This window comes from Anguilla rostrata, chromosome 1, assembly GCF_018555375.3.
Source record: "Anguilla rostrata isolate EN2019 chromosome 1, ASM1855537v3, whole genome shotgun sequence".
NCBI classification, from domain to species: domain Eukaryota; kingdom Metazoa; phylum Chordata; class Actinopteri; order Anguilliformes; family Anguillidae; genus Anguilla; species Anguilla rostrata.
In genome coordinates this window covers 26,971,987-26,996,239 of record NC_057933.1, presented here as the reverse complement: position 1 = coordinate 26,996,239, position 24,253 = coordinate 26,971,987, and the positions used below count along the sequence as shown (strand labels likewise).

Sequence of the window (24,253 nt, the reverse complement as noted above, 5' to 3'; positions counted from 1 at the left end):
AAAATGGCGAATTCGAGAAAAGATCTCGTTAGCGTTCCGGCCGCACAGACCCCCCCCCCCCGAAATCGCTCGGGTCGGGCGCGGGCGGCGCTCGGCCTCGGAGATGTAGCCGCCGTCCTTCTCCCCCTCTTTCTCGCCGCCCTCCGTTTTTTGGGTTTTTCGACGCGGAGGGGACGAGCTTTACCGTAGCTCCCCGCAGCACGCCGTCGCCCGTGGCATTATCGCCGGCGCTCATTGGCTGTGTTGGCTAACGCTCTGCTCAATAATTCAGATGAAGCGTAAAGAACCACAGCGGGGCCCGTGTGTTAAGCAGCTGCGCTAGCGAAAACAACACCGGAGTTCTTGAGCTGAGCAGGTGAGGGCAAGCTGGAGGGGTCGGGCCGAAATCCCACCCACCCAACCCCACCGCAGCTGTCAGTCAATCTGAGGGAATGATGTCATCGCTCCTAATGTTTTCTTGCCAGAAGCCAGATCCAGAATTAGTCCAAGCGTACTACATCTTCTTCCCAGATTTTTGTTTTTAGCACAGCTCTAAGAATTCAAGATCGTGTTTTTTTTTCCCCCCCTTTTACTAGACAGTTGTAATTGTTTTCATTCCTGGAATGTGAGAATTGGAACCCCCTCTCTCCACACACATCTGTATTTCCCAACGCCTGTACCCGCACCTCAGCCAGACATTGGGATGCCATCCAAGATGCCACCAAGTCAGGCATTACCAGCATGGAACAGATGAATAAACCAACAGTTAAATTGACACCCCAACCGCACACACCTGACATTGATACCACCACCACCCCCCACCCCACACACACACACACACACACACACACACACACACTCTGACAGCCAGTTTAATGAGGCTGAAGGTTAAGACCACTGATCTCCCACTCATACGTATTTTATTTATTTATTTATTTATTTGACAGGGACAATTCACATTGATCAGCATCACTATTATGTGATGTAAATGTGCCAGATTTAGCTAGATCGCTAATTTCCATCCGTTGTCCCTGGGCAGGCTGATGTTAACACAAGACATACTGTATGACGTACATACTGTATGACCTAACTGCCGTTGTCGGAGTAAAGACAGCCATTTGGAGCTCTGTGTTAGAACATGCACTCCACAGGCCTTATTGTGGCTGCCGATGCTAGTCGGAGATCAGCGGAGGATGCGGGTGCAGGTGGCATGCTGGTGGGGTGGGGTTCATTTTGGGCCAGCCCGCATGTTTGTGTGAGAAATGTGATCCCTTTTGGGTTTTATTTGAGAAAGTGTGCTTTGAACACTGTGTGTGTGTGCGTGTATGTGTGTGTGCAAGTGTGTGTGCGTACGTGTGTGTGTGTGCATGCATACGTGTGTGCGTGTGTGTGTGTGCGCATGCATGCGTGTGTGTGCCTTTGTGTGTGTGTGCATGCATACGTGTGTGTGCGCATGCATATGTGTGTGCGTGTGTGTGTGTGCGCATGCATACATGTGTGTATACGTGTGTGTGCGTGTGTGTGTGCGCATGCATACGTGTGTGTGCGCATACATACGTGTGTGTGTGCATTTGTGTGTGTGTGTCAGTGTGTGTCTTAAGAGATGGAAGGAGGAAGTACAGGACAGCAGCTGTCAGCCTTGCAGAATGGCCTGAGAGAGGAGGAAGTTCCAGCCCTGCTTTGGGGCTTAGCTTACATTATGGAATGAATTACCAGTAGCTGTTCCTCACTCTCTCTCTCTCACTCTCTCTCTCCCACCCTCCTCTCTCCCCCACCCTCCTCTCTCCATCCTCCCCTCTCTCCCACCTAGCTTAGCCTAGCGCAGTGGCGCGGTGTGGTGCACGCGGGGCCAGCCGTTCCCATTTACAGACACTTTGAGGGGCTAACGTCTGCAGCATTCGTTAGCGTGGGCAGTTAGGGGGAACGCCGCGGTCCTGCCCGACTCCTGTAGCTACAGTGAGGCCGCGTCTCTGCTTCGTTTCCACAGCGGGCCGTCTCCAGCGTAGGGAAGCCTTGTAAAACAGGATGCCCGAGGGCACGCGTTTTTGTAGGAAACCCCAGATCCGGGTCTTTAAATGATGTTTGTCCGGGTGCTCCTATGTCGTCTACAAAACGTCTGTGTCATACCTCATCTCAGCTGATCATTTTACTGTACTTAAACACGGGGTTGAGGAGGGTAGGGCACCTTGATTTCTTAAAGGAGCGCCACTGTCTGATCAAGGGGAATTTTATTTCACACTCGACAGTGCAGTGTCTGACCTCCCCCCTCCATTTCTCATTCCTCCCGATGTACGCACACACACATACACACACACACACACACACACACACACACACCCTCACACTCGCATACACTAACAGAACACACACACAGACACACACATGCACATCCGCACACACACAGACACACGCGCATACACACACACACACACACACACAGACAGACACGCGCATACACACACATGCACACACGGGCATACACACACACGCACGCACACACACAGACACACATACGTAGATGCTGCTCTCACCCACGCCCTACAAAAGGTCAGCTGTCAGTTTGTCTCGTGAGCAGCAGTAGCAGTAGGAGGAACGTGAAGAGAAACAGCCGGGATGAAGATTGACTCAGGCAACAGACAATAGCTAAATATATCCTTACTAATCATCTACATGGCCTACAGTTACTGCCTCTCTCTGCACTGGACTTTGGACTGGACTGCTCCCAATTGTAATTCTGCAGTCATCAAATGCCCACACACACACATCCACATATACAGGCGCACTCACACACACACACTATCTCTCTCACACACAAATACACACTCATAGTTATACTCGCACATGCACATAATCTAAAATTCAAACTTGCACACAAACTAAAATGGACACACATGCATGCTCACATAATATCACACACACACACACACACACACTTATTGTGACTGCAGGAAGAGATGAAATGTCACTGACACATGACTGAAGGATTAGTCACTGTCTTGAATCATTGGGTTCCCCTATAATATCCCACAGACCGAAATATGTGCAGTGAACACACATCCATTCATACCCCCCATCGCCTTCCTGTTGCGCACACACACACACACACACACACTGTATTCACAAATGCTCCTTCATGCACATGCACACGCACACACACACACACACACACACACACACATGCGTATTCACATACACTGTATTCACAAATGCTCCTTCATGCACATGCACACACACACACACATGCGTATTCACAGACACTGTATTCACACATACTCCTTCATACACACACACACGTGCACATGCAATGTATTCACATATGCTCCCTCATGCACATACACACACATGCACATACATACACACACACACACACTCAACAGACACCGGCTTGAAAAGTGTCACTGTTACACTCAAGTGCCTGGATTATATGAGGAGAGCTGACCTTGAGATCAGAGCATGTTTTCCAGTGGGTGTTTTATGGCGGGCATTATGTCTCTCCTGACAACAGCCATCCCGGCCTTGCCCCCTGTTATAAGGCCATTTTCAGCGACGGCACACACACCGCAACCAGACTGCCGAAACAGGCGCGGGCGCGCCTATCCTGCCGCCCCGCCGCTGAATACAGACAGGGCCAAATTTCGGGCCAGTTTCACGAGGCTTTTTCTTCTGTCGCTAATCGTGAGTTCACCCGTCCTAATTAAGTCTTCATTTGCATAAAGGCCTCTCCTGTCCGGCCCCTGGGCTCAGAGGGGACGCGTCCGGAACAGTCCGTGGTCCACGGGTTGTTTTCCACGGGGACGACCTTGCCCGAAACCAGGCAAGGGCCCCGCGATCCACGTCCGGGCCGGGGCGCGACCCTTCGGAACGTTCCGGGGGCAGCTTCCCGCGGGCGTTTGCGTCCGGTTCGGCGGCGGAGGGAATCGGGGACGGGGACGGGGGGGGGGCTTTAGCGTCGCGGAAACCGCGTGGTGGCGGGCGACGCCCGCGCTCGCGTGCGATAGCTCGCGGGGATCTCCCGTGTCACGACCTTGAAGCCTCCCCCCCCCCGGCCTGCAAGCCTTTTATTTACACCCCCGATCCCTCGGCCACTCCGTGCCCCTGCGGCACAGTAATGGGCTCCCAAGGACGCTCCGGAGCGCACGGCCAGCGAATGAAAAATTCAGATCGATCCTGAGCGCGAGTGAACTCCGCGCAGATTCTGCATCCTGGAGGTTCCCCGCGGACGGCGCGGCAGCGGAGGCGGCGAATCGCGGTGGGCGTAGCGCGGCGAGGAAGCTCCCCGACTCCCACCCCACCCCCCACCCCCTCGTTGTTTGCTCTCCCTGACTCGTTTCGATTCTCCGCCGAGCCCCCCCCCCCCCGCAGGAAATTCAGAGAGGGCCGAGGCGGACTGCCGGCGAGGCAGAGAGCAATTCGTATTCCACCTGACTGCGCGCCGCGTTCGCGGCCGATTTATTTAGCGGGCGCACTCATCCCGGGCCATTTTGCAGCGCGGCACGTGCAATAAGGTTTTATGAACGTCGCCGCAAATTTATCGTGACAACCGTCGGAGAAGATCATTGTGTAAAAAAAAAAATAATAATAATAAAAAATGAAAACGAAAGTGGCGTAATAAACGCATTTCCGTGCGTAAACGCTAGGCAAACGGGGGGGAGCGTCGGTACAAGTCCGCGGCGGGAGCGCCGCGACGGTAAAAAGCGAGCGCCAGCAGCAGCGAGGAGAAGGCTGAGGATTATAAAAGTGGAAAGCCGCCAGGGGTTAGAGTAGTTTCACCAGCAGAATGGCTTCTCTTAAAAGGCACTGAGAGCCGAGTGTCATGCATCGCTGTCTTGTAGGGGCTGGAAAAAAATCAGGTAATTTATTTTGTTTGGTGAAATCCGTATACCTCAATTGCGATATGTTGGCGAGGGTCACGGGGTTTGCGTGCCGCCTCGCCTGAAACGCAGACCGTCTCTGCTCGCGTCGTCTCTTTTGGGAAATTTTGGCGGAGGATGGTGTCTGGTAGTGAAAGTGAATTAAACGGTAATGAGTCTTGTGTACCCTGATTCGCTGGATCAAATCATTGACAGTGAGGACCAAAAGTCTGAGGACACTACCACCAAGAACATATTACTGTCATCGTTTATCAAGGGCTAATACAATTATGATACTCCATTTATATTTGTTATTCAAAAATAGATTATTATAGAGTCAAAATCAGCGGGTAGGTATTTATAATGTAAGAGTACTAGCGGTAGCGACATTAACAGTTAGAATGACCGATTAATTCAATTAATAGATGGTTTTGGTGGTCAGTAGCCCAGATATGTGTATTTTGAGCAGACCTGGGTCAGTGACGTATTTGTTTTGGATTCAAATTCTCTACGCTTTGTCTTGTGTATTGGAACCAATGCAAAACTCAAAAAAGTGCAAAACCAGCCTCCTGGTCATATTGGCAGGCTCAGTTACACCAGGCAAGATCAATGGAGCACAGAAAAGTATTTGAATCCGAAACAACCCCAGGTCTGATATTGAGTGGTAGAGACGTTTGTTAATATTTGAGTGGAGTGGAGGGTGTGACTATTCTATTCACACCCTTGTATATTGGCTGGCTGTAAATACAGAGACGCTTGCCTTATGGTGACGAACCAGATAATGCTATAGCTTCCCATTTCGTACAAGCACTTCAGAACTATGTCAAAATTTTGGTCTATAACTGTTCTCAGTAATGTGTGTGTCATAATTGCATTATTCCTTGATAATGAAAACTACTGGGACTTGGTAGTGTCCTCGGACTTGGTCTCCACTGCACATGTTCAAGGAGATGTAAATTTCTGAGTAAAAGTAAGTGACTACTAAAAGGTTCTTGCCAATTATTTCCGATTGCCTTGGCCGTGCCTATAAGGTCAGTCCCCTGGCTGTTCTAAACGGCAGTCTGGTGTTAATCCAATGTGTTATTGTTGAAGTTGCCAAATTAATAGGATTAATCTAATCTAATTTAATCTAATTACCTTTAGTCCCAGCAAACGAATGTGCAAGGCAGGAGTGGCCTTCGCAGAATCTGAAAAGAGGCGACTGACTACTCGAGAGTACTGGGGAACCGGCTCACGGGGTGACATCCAGAGAGGACCACAGAGCTTTTTTGCAAAGGGGCTGATGGGAGGTGGAGTCCTGGGCATGTCATGCACACTTTAACGAGACCAGGTCAAAACCTAGTATATGGCTGGACCGAACCGGCCGACCAATGGTGTAACTTTGTCACTCAGTCACAGACATGCGCGGTGTAACTTCATCACTCACTCAGTTACTCAGTCACAGACATTCGCGTTTATAGGGGTCCAGTTCCCATCAGCACCTCTGTCAAAAGTTGTCCGCTGCTTTGCCATTTTAGGGGCACCTCCAGGGCTGTGTTGAGCGTTACTCAACGCACTCACAGAGATGCAGACAGGAACTGAAGCCCACGGCTGGTGTGACTGTGCACCACAAACTAGTTACAGAATATACCTCCCATCAGCAGTGAAAGATGGACCCTCTCCCATCTTTCCCTGTCCGTACCACTGCACAACATTGATGAAATTCGGTCCAACTAAGTTTCCCTGATAAGGAATGTTGAACGTATATCCTAAAATTAATTTTTCGTATAAAATAAGTAAGACAAAGTAACTTTGCCTCCTAATTCTCCTCAGTGTGTAGTTTTATTACTACTGCCCACTGCCCCCCACCCCCACAATATAGTTATGCCAGTGTGGATCCTTTTAAAGTCAGCATTTTCCATCAAGGAACTTATTTGGACCAATTTGCTTTCAGCCACAACATTTGCTAATTGAAGTTGCTCCTTGTGTCACTTTGATCAAAGACCATGGATTCAAGAAGACTGAAATCTGCATGGAGGCCCCAGTGACCTCCAGTCATTTCTGCAATGTATAAGGAAACGGTCTCTTTCAGTTCAAGTAGGCTTGCTGCGTACCTACTGAGTCTGTTCTCACTTGATGCCATTGAACACTGGCTCTGAGTGTTTGGGTCCAATTCATTTTCCCTAACAGGTCATCTTAACATAGACAGAATTTAAAAATAAAGAAGCACAGTGCTAAAACTGTACCCCAGAAGTGCGAACCCATTTCTAGGAAATTAACTGGAATCATTCAAGGAAAATAAGGAGGTGAAGTTATTTTTGTACTTATTTTTCACAGCAATTTAATTTTACCGTACAGGTCCCTGTCAGTGATATTTAATTGAACTTAATTTCTCCAATCTCAAAATTGCACCCTATAACACAGACACAAAAAAACGTTTTTGGAACGTAACTAAATTTCAGTGATCCGTCGTGTCTGATCTTCTTTTCGAGCGCTTTTCTTGAGCGGTTCGCTTTGGTAGATTTTTTTTCCGCCGTAAGCCTTTCTCCGTGAGCGGCTGCACATATGGAAGAGCGCTTCAGCTCCCCTTCTCACGCTGAGCTTTTACCAGAATCATCACGGGTAGTGGCACACGCGCCTCTCCAGACGCAACATGCATTGTGGGCATCGCTTCAGCGCTTCTCTCGAGGAGATGGTCGTAATTGCCATATACGCGCACATGCTGGGAATCGGCATTCGCTCAAGAGCTGCGGCCCCTGTTTTAAGGATCATCCGGAGCAGAAACGCGAAATCGCCTCTCCGCTGTCATAGTGTTCCGAAGGTAAATCGGACATTTTGAAACAATGGAGCGAGGTAAATTGTCCAGAGTTCTTTGAAGCATTACAGTATATTATCTGGAGTAGGTTGGTTTTCAGTTTGAGTCTTGAAACGAGCAGAACTAGATTTGTTCTGGACCGCAATTTAATTGTGTCTGTTTCACGCCAATTTGCTGGATTTAATTAGTTAAAAACTGATCCAGCAAGTCTAATGAATTAGGAAACTGCTTAAACCCCCTGTCTGTCCCACAGGGCCAATCAGAGATGTATTTACAGTGATTTTGCTTCCCGAGTTTACTAAGAGCAGTGCACTACTACATACCATGAGGGAGAAATGTTGACGCGCACAATCCTTTTCCGACGAGCCTTTTCTCCTTATTTATAACTGACATGATCAGAATTGAAAGATTTACTGGGCATACGCTGAGGATGACTGTTTAGTGCCTCTCTGCGCCTCATCACACATTACTTCGTAAACGGCAAAGGCAATTTGTCATTCGCAGGGTGACGCTTAAATTAGGCTGGCCTAGTTACTTTATGTTACTGACTACTCGTGGGGGATTGTCCTGCCCCTCCAAGCGTTGAGGCCACTGGCAGCATTTCATGCCGCCGCTGAAAGGAACTGGGCTTAAACCACAAGCTGCTATTTCGTATCCTACAGTTAGCAAACCACAGCCTGTGAGCCTCCTGTTTGCGGTCAGGTGACATTCAAATCCAGTAGTATGGAAAGCAAACACGTTTTAGTGTAGGAGTCAGCAAATCTTTCAGCAGATAGAGTAGCATTTTTGATGTCAGTTTTCATATTGTTATTCGTGTTAACCTGATTTTAATAGCTGTATTTTTTTTAGCCTAATAAAAGCCTATTTTTAGCGATAACTTGTTTATGCATTCACACATTGGCACCTGCTGCTCATGGAGGCGAATTCTTGGAGCAGATGCAGCTCATCTACGAGACTACCTACCGCTGGTCTAATCACTTTACTTGAGTTCAGCCTCGAAGGCCGACCTCATCACAGGAAAATTTGTCTTTTCCTGTTGTCACCGGCAGCTGTCTTGATAGCATTACAGAAAGCAAGTTTTTTTTTTTGCCTGAGTGCCCCTTAAGCTAGTGTCCTTACGCTGTATGCATTTTTGACAAGCATTATATTGGTACGTTCGTTCACATGCGATGCGCATACTGGACACCAAACTAAACCTCACGGTAGATCAATTAGGTATCGTAATAAGCTGACCATGCTGTAATGCGAGAGGGTGGAAAAATCTGATTGTTTGCTCGGGCACTGAACAAGAATTGAAGCTAGCAGCTACTGGCGTCTTGCTTTCATTCTGCGTTGCGTGCGCAGTATTACGTGTCGGGATATAAAATGCGGAGAGAATTCAAAGGAATCCGAAACTGTTTGCGTGGATTCCTTCGTTCTTGAGTCCAGATTTGCAGTCTCATGCTGTAAGTGCCAGAATTTCTTATAAATAACAGATGAGTGCAAAGGCTGGGGGATTTATTGTCCTCTAAATGATTTTGGTGTTTTTTGTTTTGTTTTTTTCCAGAGAGCCATGTATCCCATCTGTCCCATCTTATAACTACCTTCCCTCCCCTCAGTTCTGACAAGATTATACTGCTTATAAACTTTTGCACATTAAGAGCCCTTTAGTTTTTAAGTGTGCGGAATGGACAGGGACTATTAAGGATTCTCGATTAGGGTTCGTTTCGGACTTTGGATGTTTGTCTGAAACCGTGTCGGGGTGCAACGCGATCCTTCGCACCCACTATAAATATTTATAAATCCGTCATAAATTATATATTTATAAGGCCCCTTGACCAGAGTGCAATGGGATGCGAGGGCTATAATTGCTTCACATGTATCTATAATTCACCACCTTCAGCTATAGAACAAACCACGCTAGTACATTAAGCCACTGGTTCTGTCTCAACATCTCTAGGGAAGCGTGAAGAAATGCGAGCAGATCTTCAATGTGGCCTCCTTTTCTAGACCTGTCTTAAGTGCCTGTTTTACTTCACATTTCGGGTTACCTGTATCGATTGTGGCACAGCTGGTGGTCGCTCGTGCTAGCAACATTAGCTGTTTTGATTTGTGCCGGTAACTACTTGGGGCATTTACGCCATGGCTGTAGAATAGGTTAAAGTGCGTGCTGTTGACAGCGTTACATCAATTAGACATAAGGGCTGTGGTTGTGTCACGCGTGGGAAAAAATACATCATAATGGCTCATCAGGCTTATTGGTCACATGTTATTTGATAAACCAATAAGAACGGCAGATGAGACAAAACCGCAGGACTTCTGACTTCAAACTGGAGACCGTTTTCTTTCTTTGACTACTATGGATTCTGGAAAATTCCACATAACTAGAATGTATTCAGCAGCACAATCCAGGGGACCGTAGGTAAGGAGAGAAGGGTTTTGTTTGTGGATGGAACACGGTGATGGTGTAAGCATTTGATAAATATTCTTGCGTGTACATCCTTGTGGCTTTACAATACATCCTGTGTGCACGGGAGGTGCCGTTCGGCAAGACAAACTCATAAAATCCGACAGCCTGTCGTCCTTTTTAGTGCCGGACATCCGGCGTAGGTCGAGGCATGGATAATTTGTTGGGTTCGTTCTCCGGTCGCCTTATCTGACCTAGAACCACAATCCATAAAGCACCGCATATACCGTCTCCGCACCGGAATATATGAGCCATGTGTATTCTCGCGGCTCCCGTTATGAATGATGCATACTCCCCTCGTTTCTGCAGTGAATGATGGATGCTCTCTGGACATCCGTAATCAATGCCACATTATCTCCTACCTCCGTATAATCACCCTTGGCAAAATCCATAATGAATCCCATGTGTGCTCCCCCACTTGAGCACTGATGAGTTGAGTGAGCGTCTCTTGGGAAATCAGGTCCTTAGACTTAATTTCCAAAGACCGGCTCCGTATACATGACGAACCCGAGCTCGCACAAGATCCGCGTTATTATCTTTTGTATGTTTGAAAAGATTGTGAAACGTGACCCTTTAGGAAGGTCTCTAGGGCCCCACTATGGCGAGAGTGGTAGCAGAGGTACAGTGGTAGCCTTTTGTGGGGTGCTTTTCTTTTTTGTTGTCAAGCACTGTATTGCGTGACTGAACGTACCTCTTGGAGGGTGTCGCCTACTAGACTTTTTGAGAGATCATTTGTTCTCTCTGTTTCTCTTGCTTCGTGGCTGTTTTCCCTTCTCTGTTCAATTCAGTAGGTTAGGCTTCTCAGCTCAATTCATGATACAAATACCCTTACGCCACTAAAGCATAAAGAATATTGACATAATGAACAAATAAGAAATAACCAGTAAAAACCTGAACTACAGTAATAGCATAAATAGTAAACAACCAAATTGAATTCTACACCTTCAGGATATGAACATGAAAATAGCCACAGACTGTAAATGGTTTTTATTTTATTTTGTGTTACTTAAGGTCTCTAGGGTAGTGGAAAGTGGCAATATACTGTGCAGCCAATCACATATTCCCTCTTCTCTCCCAAGAGGAACAGCAGCCTCACTGACTATAAGAAAGTCACAATTTCACTGCAGATATGGAGCATTTAAGTGTCTCTCTCTCTCCATTTCTCTCTCTTTCTCTCTCCACCTCCTTCCCTCTTGCCTCACTATATGTTTTTCCCTGTTTGTTTGCTGTTTTTTGTTTTGTAATTTGTTTTTGTTTGTTTGTTTTTTGCTCACTGTCCTACTTCCTTCCCACTTGGGACATGTTTTTGGCACAGATTAATTTATCAGTTGAGGCCAATTCTTATCCATTCACCGTCCACATGCAAAGTCAATGGAATTTTGAATAAAGCAACCATGCTTCACTCCGGGCACACGATCTATCCTAATATCGGCTAATGGGCCGTTAGCTTTGCTATATCCCGTAAAGAGGGCCATTAATTTTTTCCTGACTTCCTTTTTTATACCTGTAGTTCCATCTTCCAACGCCAAGAGGTCGATAAATGTCTTTCTGAAGCCACTTGTTAAGCAACCAACACACTGCAGTATCTTAATCTGAATTAATCACCTAATTAGCACTGGAGTGTCAGGTCTTATTCGCGAAGGGCTGGTAATGTCACAAGGCATTGCTCTGGCGCAGCGTCGTGTCACCAGAGGGGTATTCTCGCTTTCCATGCTAAATCATACTTGCGCTCGCGCACGAGTCTGTTTTCGCCGGAATGCTGCCGGTACGTTCGGAAACGTCACCTTTGGCTCGAACAGGCAAAGGCCTGCGCTGTGGAGATAGAATGAATGTCCCCCCACTTTTATAATTTGTTGAAAATATGGTCGCTGTCAATTCCAACGGGCGAGGAAGTAATTTGCTAGCTTTCCGACGAACGTGGCTAGCTCTCCGGTTGTACATTAAAGACAGAGTGGGAGATTTGCTGTGTTTTCCTGAAACACAACAAATTCAGTTCCCCCTGGGATAAGAAATGTGCTGCCGAAATTTGGCTGCATAAATATGTAGCTACCAGCCTTCGCTTATGGGATAGTTCTGCCCCCTAACGATCATTAAGTATGTAAAGGTTCTATTGTTATTCTTCTTAAATGAATATTATTTGGTTATGTTAATTTTAAAGTTAAAAGCATGTAGTATTATTTTAATGTTATGTGTTTATGTAAATGTGTTTATGTTTAACAGTGTGTTTATGTAAAGCTTTGGCAATACATTTATTTATATATGTCATGCCAATAAAGCATTTTGAATTCAGTTGAAATTGAGAGAGAGAAAGACCAAGCTGAATGGAGGAAATAATTGCTGTAGTGTATGAAAAGGTATGTGAACTGGTAGTCAGCTATCACATAAAACTTTGACTCTGAAGGTGGGTGGCTGCACAAAAAGGTGCTCATTAAGGTCAAAGGAGATTGAAGAGAGTATGATATGGAGTCCTTTGGGAATCCATTTCCGTCATTCTTTTTTGCCTAAACAAAAATGCAGCACAGAGCCTCATCTTTTGCTCTTGGAGGTTTATTAATAGTAGCCTAATAAGTATGCAGTGCAGCTTCCTTGTAAGCATTTTGGATGCAGGAATAACCCATATTTAGCGATGATGAATATGTAGTCATACGATGGAATTCTTCCAATTCAAATATTTTTAAAATTCTAATAATAAAGCACAGATACACAAGTTTCTCCTTTCCAATGGCTGCTGTGTTTATTTCCTGATCCTCTTTTTCCTCTTAAATAGGAAGGAGTGGAAACAGGAAGTTCTATGGCTACAGGAAGTAGGCATGAGCTGTAGCCCTGCCAGGCACAGAGACGCACAAGCGGACGGGAAGGGAAGTTACAGAAGAGGACCGGGCAAGGCGATGACATCACAATAGCTGCCGTCTCCCCGGAAACGCCATAATGCAGTAATCCAAGGGAGGCAGGAGACGAAAACAGAGACGTTTTCCCCAACTGCCCGTCGCCCGTCACTTCTCCACGCCCTCCCGCCCGCTCCCCCCACCCCACCCCACCCCCCCCATGGCGGTTACAATGGCCCTGGAGGTTTTGTGAAGGGAGCGCGCTGACGACCCCCCCACTCCCCCTCCCCCTTTCCCCCGCCCCACCCCCGCCGGGGACAGAAACATGCGCCCATGGACGGGCTCCTGGAGGTGGATCATGCTGGTGCTGCTGGCCTGGGGCACCCTGCTCTTCTACATCGGGGGTCACCTGGTGCGGGACAGCGAGCACCCCGACCGCTCCAGCCGGGAGCTCTCCAAAATCCTGGCCAAGCTGGAGCGCCTCAAGCAGCAGAACGAGGACCTGCGGCGGATGGCCGAGTCGCTCAGGTAACCCAGCGCCGCGGGGGGCGGGCAGCGAGCGTCACCCTGTAAGCTGAGGGGTATTAGCTATTAGCGTCACTCTCCCCTTCTTTAGCATCCGCTACAGTCAAACCCTGACTTCCTTTAATTCAGCTGTGCAATATGTGAAGTAATCTATGGGTTGCGTACAACAAAAATTCCTGGGTACCTACCCTTGCAACATTTGTATTGAGTGAATGATGTAATAGACAGTGTTCAGGGGGAGAATTTAAGAACCCAGACAGGATGTTATGATTAAGATGTATTGGTATCAGACCTGGGTCAAATATGTATTTGTTTTGGATTCAAATCTTTTTCCACGCTTTACTGATCTTGTCTGGTGTATTGGAACTAATTAAATACTCTCAAAAAGTGCAAACCCCACCTTCTGGTCATATTGGCAGGCTCTATTACACCAGGCAAGATCACTAGGGAACAAAAAAGTATTTGAATCCAAAACAAATACGTACTTAGCCCAGGTTTGATTGGTGTCTATAGCTAAAAATATGTGTATACCCAGTTTTAAGATTTTTCATTTATCTTCATTCTAGAAGAACTTTACATTATTGACAGACCCGTTTTACACTAAAGACATTGCTTTTAGAATAGCTCCTCAATAACACACTATCATCACATCTCTTTAGTATGAAGATCAGACTTGCAGTTTCACAACCAGCCATGCAGCGAGCTGATTATTCGAACGTCAAATGTGGGGGCGCTGTTGAGCCGACGGAACGAAGGGCTGCCATTTGTCTATGGGCTCTGTTGCTAGGGCACCCTTCCTAAAACGCAGGAGGGGATGCACCGCAAGCATCTTTAGCTGCTTCAGTGGAGCCGCGGTCAAGCTGCGATGTGGGGAGCATTGAACACAAATGGTGCAGTGCTACCAGCTGTAATTAGCTTGATGGCAATACAGTATTTGATATTGCCACAGTGTTGGAGTGAGGGCTGCAGATGGTCCTTTGTGTTCGATTCAAAGGGGTAGTGTTTCACCACAATTAAGTTTAGACGAGCAAAAACAAATGCCCACTTTTGAAGTTTCAATAAGTCAATAATTAATAGCACAAGTGGATATCCTCCCCTTTACCTTTTATAATGAATAAAAATGCAGCTTTTCAGGCAAAGAGGAAGTAATTACTGTGGATGGCTTACCAGCTACTTTTGACTTTCTGGTTATTATGAAAGCTCTTACTAGCTTTTTGTGCTGTATATTAGAGAGACAGGGAGAACAAGTGTGTGTGTGTGTGTGACATGGCAAATTGAATGGAGGAGGAAATTATACAAAGAGGTGTATGTGTGTGAATTGGTTGTCACGTGATGAAAAACTTGAGTTTGAAGTTGAAGGTGGGTGGCAGCATTAAATAAGTACTCATTTGGATTGAAGAGGGTGAATAACAATTTTGACCTTTTGCCTTTAAAAGGTATGATAACGTGTCATTTTAGGAACAGGATATTGATGTACTCTCTCTCATACATACTCAAACTCATATGCACATTCAATCTCAACACTTACTCATTGTCACACACAGTCTCCCTCTCTCTCCCCCTCTCTCTCACTTTCACATACGCATGTGCACACTCTCTGACACACACACACACTCTCTCTCTCTCACACGCACACTCTCTGTCTCTCACATACATACAAACACACACATACACCCTCTCTCTCTCTCTCATGCGCGCGCAATCACACACACATACACTCTCTCTCTCTCTCTCTCTCTCATGTACACACACACACACCCTCTCTCTCTCTCTCTCTCTCATGTACACACACACACACACGCGGGTGCACACACACGCACGCTCCCAGATAAGCAGAAACAAGGGCGCAGTCGTCCTGGTCTCATCTCCGTCTCACAGCGGGAAGTTGGGGATCAGACTCTGCGACAGCCGCGATGTTAAGGGTCACCTTCACCACAAGGCTGCCCACATACCCCCGAACACCAACACCAGGCCCTGCGGCACACAATCCGCTTGAGCAAACAGGGGAGAGAGGGCTTTTATGTGTCCATTAGAATCCCACAGAGGCTAGAAGAACTGCCTGCCCCCCCCCCCCCCCAACCCCCTCCCCTCCCATTCCCCCCCCCACACTGCAGAGTCACAGCTACCTCAGCTGGCTGCCAGCAGAACCGATTTCAACCTTCAAAATGTGCGCCCGTTTGGTATTCAATAAACACGTTTATTGCGAAGCAGGTGTGGATGTAATGAAACGATTCATTAATTAGAGGCAGGATAGCCTCTAACCTAGCCCCGCCCAAAAAAACAAGAATGATAAACAGAAAACAGCTGCAGATTTATTGTCTCTGCGCTAGACGAGAAATGTGCAGTCACACTCGGAGGTTCGTCGACATCACTTTGATTATTTATTGTTGACGTTCTTTTCCAGAGTGGATCGCACAGCTTACAGTTTTTACGTGTGTATCTGTGCCAGGATGTTTTCAGAAGAGAATCAGGTTGACTTCCTTGTTCCAAGGAGCCAATGGGAAGTGCCCCTGCCTGAAATTTTGAACTTTTGACCTCCTGTTACATGTTACAAGCTCTTCAGCCACACGGCCACACTAAGGTCGGTGGTGAGAGGCATCAGTGTTGAATGAATCATTTCAGCGCCGATGTAAAATCATTAACCCTCTTTTTTAATCCGTTTTAACGGAAGCGTTTTAACGATTTTGGGCGCGTAAATCTTAAAGGAAACGCTACGTAATTTGCTGAGAACGGTCGAGCGTTTGCCCCAAATTCGATCGCGGGAGCGGGTCTGTTTCCGTCTCTTATTTTTATAAGACGGCGTACGCGCCGAGGACGTTTCTACTTTTAAATGATTAAGATCGCCCTCTTTACGAAGCGGCTTCCTCTGCGCCGACGGTATAGGCTACCGAAATGAACGATGCCCGCAAACGCGGAAAAGAATCCCTAATGCATTCGCGGCGATAAAAATGTCATTTCAGCACCTTTTGTCAGCCGCTGCTAATGAGCAGTATCTCCGTGGCGCGCGAGCATTGTGTTCTTATCGCAATGAATGTGCGGCCATTTTCCTTTCTTTTATTATTCATGATAACGGCGGGAAAACGGTCCTGATTTCTTACCTGTCATATCGCCATTGTACCTGTACATATTACTACCGGAATTTCAAATGATCTATTCCCTAATTTTTTTTTTTCTTTAGTGAAACCGGCCTTAATACCCACCACCTCAGTACTTTGACAAAGGAGGCTTGGCCCCATTAAAACAATGAATTTGTGTGTGTGTGTGTGTAGTAATATTAATATTAATATATAATATTATTATTGTTATTGCATTAATATTGTGTTTTAGCTCACACTCGAAAGTGATGAGGGGGAAGCTCTCCACAGCCGCCACCAATGCGTTGCCACCGCCTGGGTGATGCACGGCAGCCATTTTGCGCCAGAACTATCACCGCTCATCAGCCGAGGTGGGGACGGAGAGAGAACGAGGCTTTTTAGTCAATTAAACCGGGCGATGATTAGGTGGCAGGTTGAGAGAGCCAGGGTGTGAATTTAGATCGGGGGAACCCCCCCCCTAAACTTGGCGTGAAGTGCTGTGGGATCTTTAATGAGCACGCCGAGTCTGGGCCTCATCCGTTTAACGTCTCATCCAAAAGACACTGTCTCCTACTGCACAGTGTCCCCCCTGCACTGGGGGATTGGGCTTTATTTAACCGGAGGGAAGATTGTCACCTACAGGTCCACCGACGCCGCTTCCAGCAGCAACTTAATTTTCTCTGGATGTCTCCCATCCAAGTACACCAACCAAGCCCACACCTGCTTAACTTAAGCTGTTTGGCAGGAGCAGGGTACGTGGCAGTATGGCTGCTGGCAGCGATAGCCTGCGATGATTAAACCGTTCGAAATGGCTTGTTGCGGTCCCTTAGCAACAAGCCATTAGATAAAATGGCAGATACTTTCATTGCAGCAGTTGTGTTTCTGTGCATTTTTCATGTTCATCAAGCACTATCGTGATACTCCGTATTGGTGGGATTGACCCTGCTGATTTGGCAGATACCTTTATTTGGCAGCAAAACTACATATGGGAAGCAGCCCTGAATTTTATTGACTTTCCATAACCCTGTACCATTGTACGAGTTTTGCCGAATAATAATGATTATAATAATAATAATAATAATAGTAGTAGTAGTAATAATAATAAAATAGGGTTCCTGTGGTGCGTTGCGCAGTAGCATCGGACGAGTAGCCGCCGTTCTCGAAGTCGTCTGAGAGGTGTTGTGTGCGCATCCGCCTCCTCCCTTCCCCCGTCCTTCGGCTCCCCTGCGAAATCCCCTGATTTAGCGCGCGAGATTTCACAAGCAGGGCTGTGAACCCACAGCTGTTCCGGTGGCCGCCGTCCAGCGGCTCTGGGGAAATGTGCCGCACCTGGGGCATCCAGGACGTGGCGGCGAAGCTAGGCCGGACCTAGGCGAGGGAGGGGGGACGGGGGGGGTTGGGGGGGTTTGCGCGGGGCAGGAATCCGGTTTTAATTTACGGTCGAGGTCGATCTTTCTTCTTCTCCTGCCGCCGCCGCGACGGCGGGCGCTCGTCTCCGTTTCGCTGAGTCCGCGCCGAGCCGCGTGGCGGAGGGGGGTAAAAAAACGCGGCGGCTTCTTGGCGCATTAGCGGCGCGGTGCCGGAGCGCCGGGTGCGACCCGATCGGGCCCCCGAGACGCCGCGCTTCAGAAAAGCCCGAAGGCTGAAACCCGCTCCAGCTCATTCATATATTAATGTACACACACACACTTAAATCTCCCCCCTAAACTCCCCCCCGGAGTCGAAGGAGCTGAAGTTTCTTAAACAATGAGGCGCGCGGGGCTTTGTGAAAATATTCAAATACGCGAGGAGCTCTCTCCGCTAGCGCTCCTCGGGCTCGGGTGTTAGGCCGGAGCCCCTGCTCAGCATTCGCCCGCGCGCCGGGCGGCGTACGACGTCACACGGCTCGTTAATCATTAGGACGCATTAACCGGGCTCCTCGTTCGGCGAGAGCCGAGCGTGTTTTTTTTTTTGGAACGGAAACGGTGGCGCGAGCGAAAACGGTCGATAAACGGCTACGCGGCGGCGGCGGCGGCGACAGGTACCGCGCCGCGAATCGAAAACCTCGGCGGAGAAAGAGGCCCGTCCGTTTGGCGGGCGTGTGACCGTCTCGGCTTTCCAGGCCTCCCCTTTTCAGGGACGGGACAAAAGGGAAACACGACGCAGGCGGGCCTCCTCCTCCTCCTCCCCGCCGCGACCCGGAGCATTCCTTTACCGCCATTGTTGTCCGCGGGACCTCCGACAATAGGGGGGGGGGGTGCGCTCTGGAGCTTTCAGGGCGGAGTCGGCGACACCGTTGATCTGAATTCCCGCTCCCGAAATAAGGTGCGGTTTTTGTGTGACGGTCGGACCGCTCTTCGTGTTTTGAAAGCAAATTTTTTTGTTTATGTAAACTTTGGTGGGCGGTTTGAGTTATTGCAAAACATGTATGTGGGTTTGGCTGCGATGATTAAACTTGGTTGACTCATTGGCTTGGTGCCTTTAAAATAAGTGGGAATTAAAGAGTAATTTCTGAGATTCTATGAACCCATCCGTCCGTCCGTTATGTATACCTGCTTATTCCTCGTCAGGGTCACCGGGGGCGCTAGAGCCTATCCCAGCATGCATTGGGCATGAGGCAGGAATACACCCTGGTCAGGTTGCCAGTCTTTCATAGCTCAAAAAACCATATACAAATAAAATATGCTGTATCATGGTATACATAATGGTATGCAGTGCAAAGTTGCGTTTGTTACTTTAAAGTGCTTTTTTGGAATTGTCTGAACAAATTCACAAATCATATGCATTTTACATCCTGTAATGATATATTCTGCAGTGTTTCTTGTAGACAACAACAAAACCATGGTTAAAAAAAAAAAAGAAAAAGTTGCGCAAGTCGCTCTGGATAAGAGCGTCTGCTAAATGTTAATGTAATGTCAAATCCCTTATTCGTGTCTCAGACAAGACGTCTGAAATTTCATCCCGTTTCATTGGCAGTGGAGTCCGTGATGTTTGTAATATTCAGCGTTTGTGAGTTTGCCTCATTGTTGCATAGTCAGTCGCCCATTGTGTATAATCCGTAAGCAGACGGGCTTCTTTTCACTCCGCGGTCCACCAGCCCAGCTGTGCAGCGATTGCGTTTCGAGGAGGAAGCTAAGTGCGGAGCACCGTGCGCGGGCAGGCTGGATGCGTCCGGTCGACCAGTCGCGGTCGCTGATGCGCGGCGAGAAGCGACCAATCCGAGGGTCATCAGCGCCGGTCCGAGATGTTTCGCGCCGTCTTTCCAGCACAGCTGTGCCCGCTGAACCCAGAATCTGAACACGGTGCCAGGCCCAGTTTTTTTTTTTTTTTTTTTTTTTTCAAGCCACTACAAGCTACCAACCGTACCAACCGGAGACGGCTAATTAGCTACACCTGTTGTCTTACTACTTTCCGTGAGCGAAGTGTTCTTTTTCGAACGGATACAGCTGCTAAATTTAGATAGCGTTTGTCTAAAAATAATACGCTGATCTGGAGACGAACAACGGCGCGATAAGTGCGAAGCGGCTAATTCTGCGTGTGTGTGTGCGCAGCCTGGCTTCTTTTCAGAGCGCGTTTCGGCCATCTGTTCGCCGCTCGCGGGGCGCGTGACGTCGCGGCGCGCGCGGCCTCGGCGCGTCCCGGCGGTCAGCGTGAAGCGAAAGCTCTCCCAGCTGGAGGGGGGGGAACAACCCCTGCTATACTCGGCGAGGCACGGACAATGAACGAACACAGAGTTAGCCCCCGGCGTGCTAGGCTACGCCGCCAGTTGTGCTCAGCGAAAGATTAGCCTCTCCTCCGGTGAGCGCTCGCTCCCCTGCTAGGACTGCGCGGCTACTTCGCTAGCGCTTCACGGGCGCCGGCGGTGGAGAGAGAGAGAAAGAAGAACAGTCGTTTTTAATAAAATAAGAAAATGGTGGGCAATTCAGGATTTAGCCCGTTAGCCTAAACCTGGTGAAGCTGAGAGCTGGTTAAACTTCTGCACCTTCCCTCACCCACACCCCCGGGTCGGTTTATAGTTAAATCGCAGTAATGAGACGCGTAATGCGGTTCGCGCACCTAGCTACCCGGTTTTGGTCGAGCGGGCCAGTGGGAGGCGGCCGCCGTTGCGTGCGATTCGCCGGTTCTCCGCCTTGCCGATCGGCCGACTTGGCCGGCCCTCGAGGTTGCGCCATTCCCCCCCCAATTTCCATCTTCTTTTCACGGGGCGCTGCATCCTCCCCAGCTGGGCTTCTCTCTCCTCCTTCTCCTCCTCCTCCTCCTCCTCCTTCTCTGGGAAACTATGCCGAGCTCAGCATCTCACTGATGCCAGCACGGCTACTCCCGGATCACCACCCCCCCACCCCCGAGCTGAATCCTGGCTCGGACGGTCGCGTGCGGCTGTTCTGGGGCAGACGTCGGACGTGATTTCGCTTCACTCACGTTCCCGTGTTCCTCTCCCTGCCGTGCTTACAGGGCAAAAAGAGAGACGGCAGTGGCAGGAAGTGATGTCATTGTAAACGCCCCTCATGCACAGAAGGAACAGTAAGGAAATGAACACAAAATATGAGCAGAGAGGGGCCTTACAGTCTTTACATACCGCCCCTAAATGGCGTGAGAAGAAAGCCTAAGCATAAGAGGTGATACGGTTAGACAAGGTGTACTGTAAGACTGGACGTGCAGGCTCAACGTCTGCCTATGTGGGGCAGAGGCGTTAAGGGGCTCGCGCTTGTACATCTTTGGTGAGAAACACGACTATCTTGTTTCTCATTCACTGTAAGGGTGTTCACGCCACGCGCGTGATGTTATTATTGTCACGGAGAGAGGCTGGGCGTGTCCGTCCCCGGCGGCTATGGATCTCTCCCAGCTGGGCGCCGTGACAGCAGATAGGGGCGATGTCGACGAGCGAAAGAGAGCTCCCGCCATTCAGCCGGCGAGGGAACTTTTGTTCCTCTCCTGGAACCGGGTTCATCTCTGCGATCGCAGTAGATGCTTAACCTAGATTTTGCTCTTCGTTTTTTGCTCAAGACATTGTGAAGTGTGTGTGCGTGTGTCTGCGTGTGTGTGTGTGTGTTTGTGTGTATGTCTGTTTGTGACAGCAGATGTGCATGTTTCTGTGTATCTGTCTGTATGTGCTTTTGCACATGCGTTTGAGAAGTATGTATTTGTTGTGTTTTCCTGTAGGTGTGAGTGTGTGCATGTCCGTGTACGTGTGTGCATTTGCGTATGTATGTTAACGTGCGTTTCCATATGCTTCCGTGTTCGTGCGTGCCACGCTTGCGTGCGTGCGGTCGCGTGCGTCGTGGTCGTCTGAGCAACGTCTTTAAAAGGCTGCTGGAATCTAGGCCGTGGTCTCCGCCGTTCACAGATGGTTGACTGCCCGTTCCTGGAAGAACGAACCGAACATCCGAGCGTGTTCAGAGATGAAAGACTGCTGCGGGATACGCGGCTTTCCATATTTTTCAGAGCTCCCCCGGCACCATTATGAGAGATTAGCGGAGATGTGAGTTTTTTATGGGGGTAGGCCGGCGCGGTTACTCCTTTAGCACCGCTACGGTTTCACCTCCGCACCCGGCACCCGCACCCGGACGGAGTGTAGCACAGTGGGTAAGGAACTGGGCTTGTAACCGAAAGGTCGCAGGTTCGATTCCCGGGTAGGACACTGCCGTTGTACCCTTGAGCAAGGTACTTAACTCATGCTCAGTATATATCCAGCTGTATAAATGGATACAATGTAAAATGCTATGTAAAAAGTTGTGTAAGTCGCTCTGGATAAGAGCGTCTGCTAAATGCCTGTAATGTAATGTAATGTAATGGCACAGGGAGCCCTATTCAGCCAGCTCTTCTTATACAGCAGCTCCCCAATCCACCTCTGCTTGGTGAAGTCCCTGTAGGTCATCAGAGGAAGTCAAGGGCTTTTGGAGAAAGATGATTTTTTTTTTTTGGTGGTGTTGTGGGGAGGGGGGGTTATGTGTGTTTGATGGTTATATAACCTGGGAGCATTTTCGGGGGGTGGGGGGGCAGGGGGAGGGCTGATCTCACTCAGCTGGATGCGGGATGTTGTCGGGGCGCGATGAATAGCCGCCGCCACCGAATGAATTGCTGGCGGTCGCCGTGGTGACTGATTATTGCACCAAATAGGCCCTGGGAGTTCGGGGGGTGGGGGTGGGGGGGGGGGGGGGGGGGGGGGCGGCCTGGCCCTCCCGGGAAATCTGACAGGCGTTGCTCACCTGCCAGACCAGACGCGCGCGCACACACACACACACTCTCGCTTACACACACACACACACACACACACACACACACACACACTCAGAAGCGAACAGGCACTCTTGCTTCAAGTACGTACATACATACATACAGATTTGCGCAGGGAAGCGTACGCACGCAGGCGGGCCGCTCCGTCGTTGCCATGGCGAAGGCTCGCTCACGCGCGGCTCGTCCCGCAGGGTACCCGAGGGCCAGGTGGAGGCGGACCCCGGGGCGGCCGGCAGACTCCACAGCCTGGAGGAGCAGCTGATCCAGGCCAAGGAGCAGATCAGCAGCTTCCAGAGACAGCCTGGAGACGGTGAGGGAGCCCCTCCTCCCCCTTCCCCGTGTGTCATAGCATGTGTGTGTGTGTGTGTGTGTGTGTGTGTGTGCCTGCCTGCGTGCGTGTGCGTGTGCGTGTGTGTGTGTTGTGTCTTCATATGCATGTGTGTAAGTGTGTTTTAGTTTGTGTTTCGGTGTGCTATTTGTCCCACTATCTTCCATTGTGTACCATTGTGTTTCTGAGACACTCGCGCGCACACACACCTGCAAAACTCCCTCTTTCTGGGTCATTTCCCCCGTACACAATGCCCTCTTTGTTGTTCGCGGGGCACCACTGCAAGTTGAGCAGACAGGTTCGCCAGCCAAACGTACTGTAGGTCACAGACAGGATAACGGGGTCAGGCTTCAGCCTGGATTCTGCGGTGTGTGCAGGTGCACCCCCTAGAGGCCACCGTGGTGCATTGCAGCACTATCTGTGCACATGCTCAGCTCCCCGCTCTCTGCATCTGTAGCCGAACATGTAAGCGCAGATGCTCTATCGACTCACCAGATATACGCGTATTCTTAATTTGGCGGCCTTGCTCTGCAATTCTCTTGGGTGCAATTTTCTGATTTGCTGGCATGTTCAAAAGGGGGTGCGGCTAAGCAGAGCAGCCAGAGTTAACGTAGCCAAAGACAAGCAGCGGAACCTTCTAGAACTCGTTCTGGGTAATTAAAACGGGGGTCAAAACAGACTGCGACGCAGGCACTTCCTCGGCCTGGACCAGATGTAAAATTAGCCGTGTAAACACGCCGAGCCGCTCAGCTCCAGTTTTATTCCAATAAATGGATGTGCCGCCATCTGTCTCGCTTTATTAAACCTAAAATCAGTGCCGGCGTTCAGACGTTGGGGGCGGAGCTGCAAATCAGGTCGCCATACGTTGCGCGTGCGCGACGGAAGACCTGCCAGTCCTTCCTCCTTCTCTTCCTGCATGTCACTTCCTGTCCCACCCCCCCCCCCCCCCACACCAACGCATCACTTCCTGTCCCGTCGCCTCCTTCCTCGCCAGCAGGTCCCGGGAAGAACCAGGAAGTCCTCCGGAGGAAGATTGAGAATGGCGTGAAGGAGCTGTGGTACTTTGTGCGCAGCGAGATCAAGAAGCTGGGCCAGGTGGAGACGGGCGACCTGCAGAAGCACATCGACACCCTGCTGCAGGACCTGGGACACCAGCAGAGGTCAGACCGCGGGCACTCCGGGGGGAATTTTGGGCTGTGGGAGGCAGGAACGCCCCAGT

At 49.2% G+C, this 24,253-nt stretch overlaps 1 protein-coding gene across 7 annotated transcripts in view; it reads left to right on the top strand.

Annotated features, from left to right (window-relative positions):
• The window catches only part of LOC135253403 (alpha-(1,6)-fucosyltransferase), a 77,896-nt gene that overhangs the window by 38,506 nt on the left and 15,137 nt on the right, over window positions 1-24,253 (top strand). For 3 of the 7 annotated variants that reach the window (XM_064332689.1, XM_064332672.1, XM_064332680.1), the window contains exons 3-5: window positions 12,837-13,422; window positions 22,898-23,016; window positions 24,029-24,194. In XM_064332689.1, the coding sequence (XP_064188759.1) occupies window positions 13,220-13,422; window positions 22,898-23,016; window positions 24,029-24,194 (488 nt within the window). In that variant the 5' untranslated portion in view covers window positions 12,837-13,219. The other 4 variants (XM_064332704.1, XM_064332695.1, XM_064332712.1 and 1 more) reach the window with 4 other exon arrangements.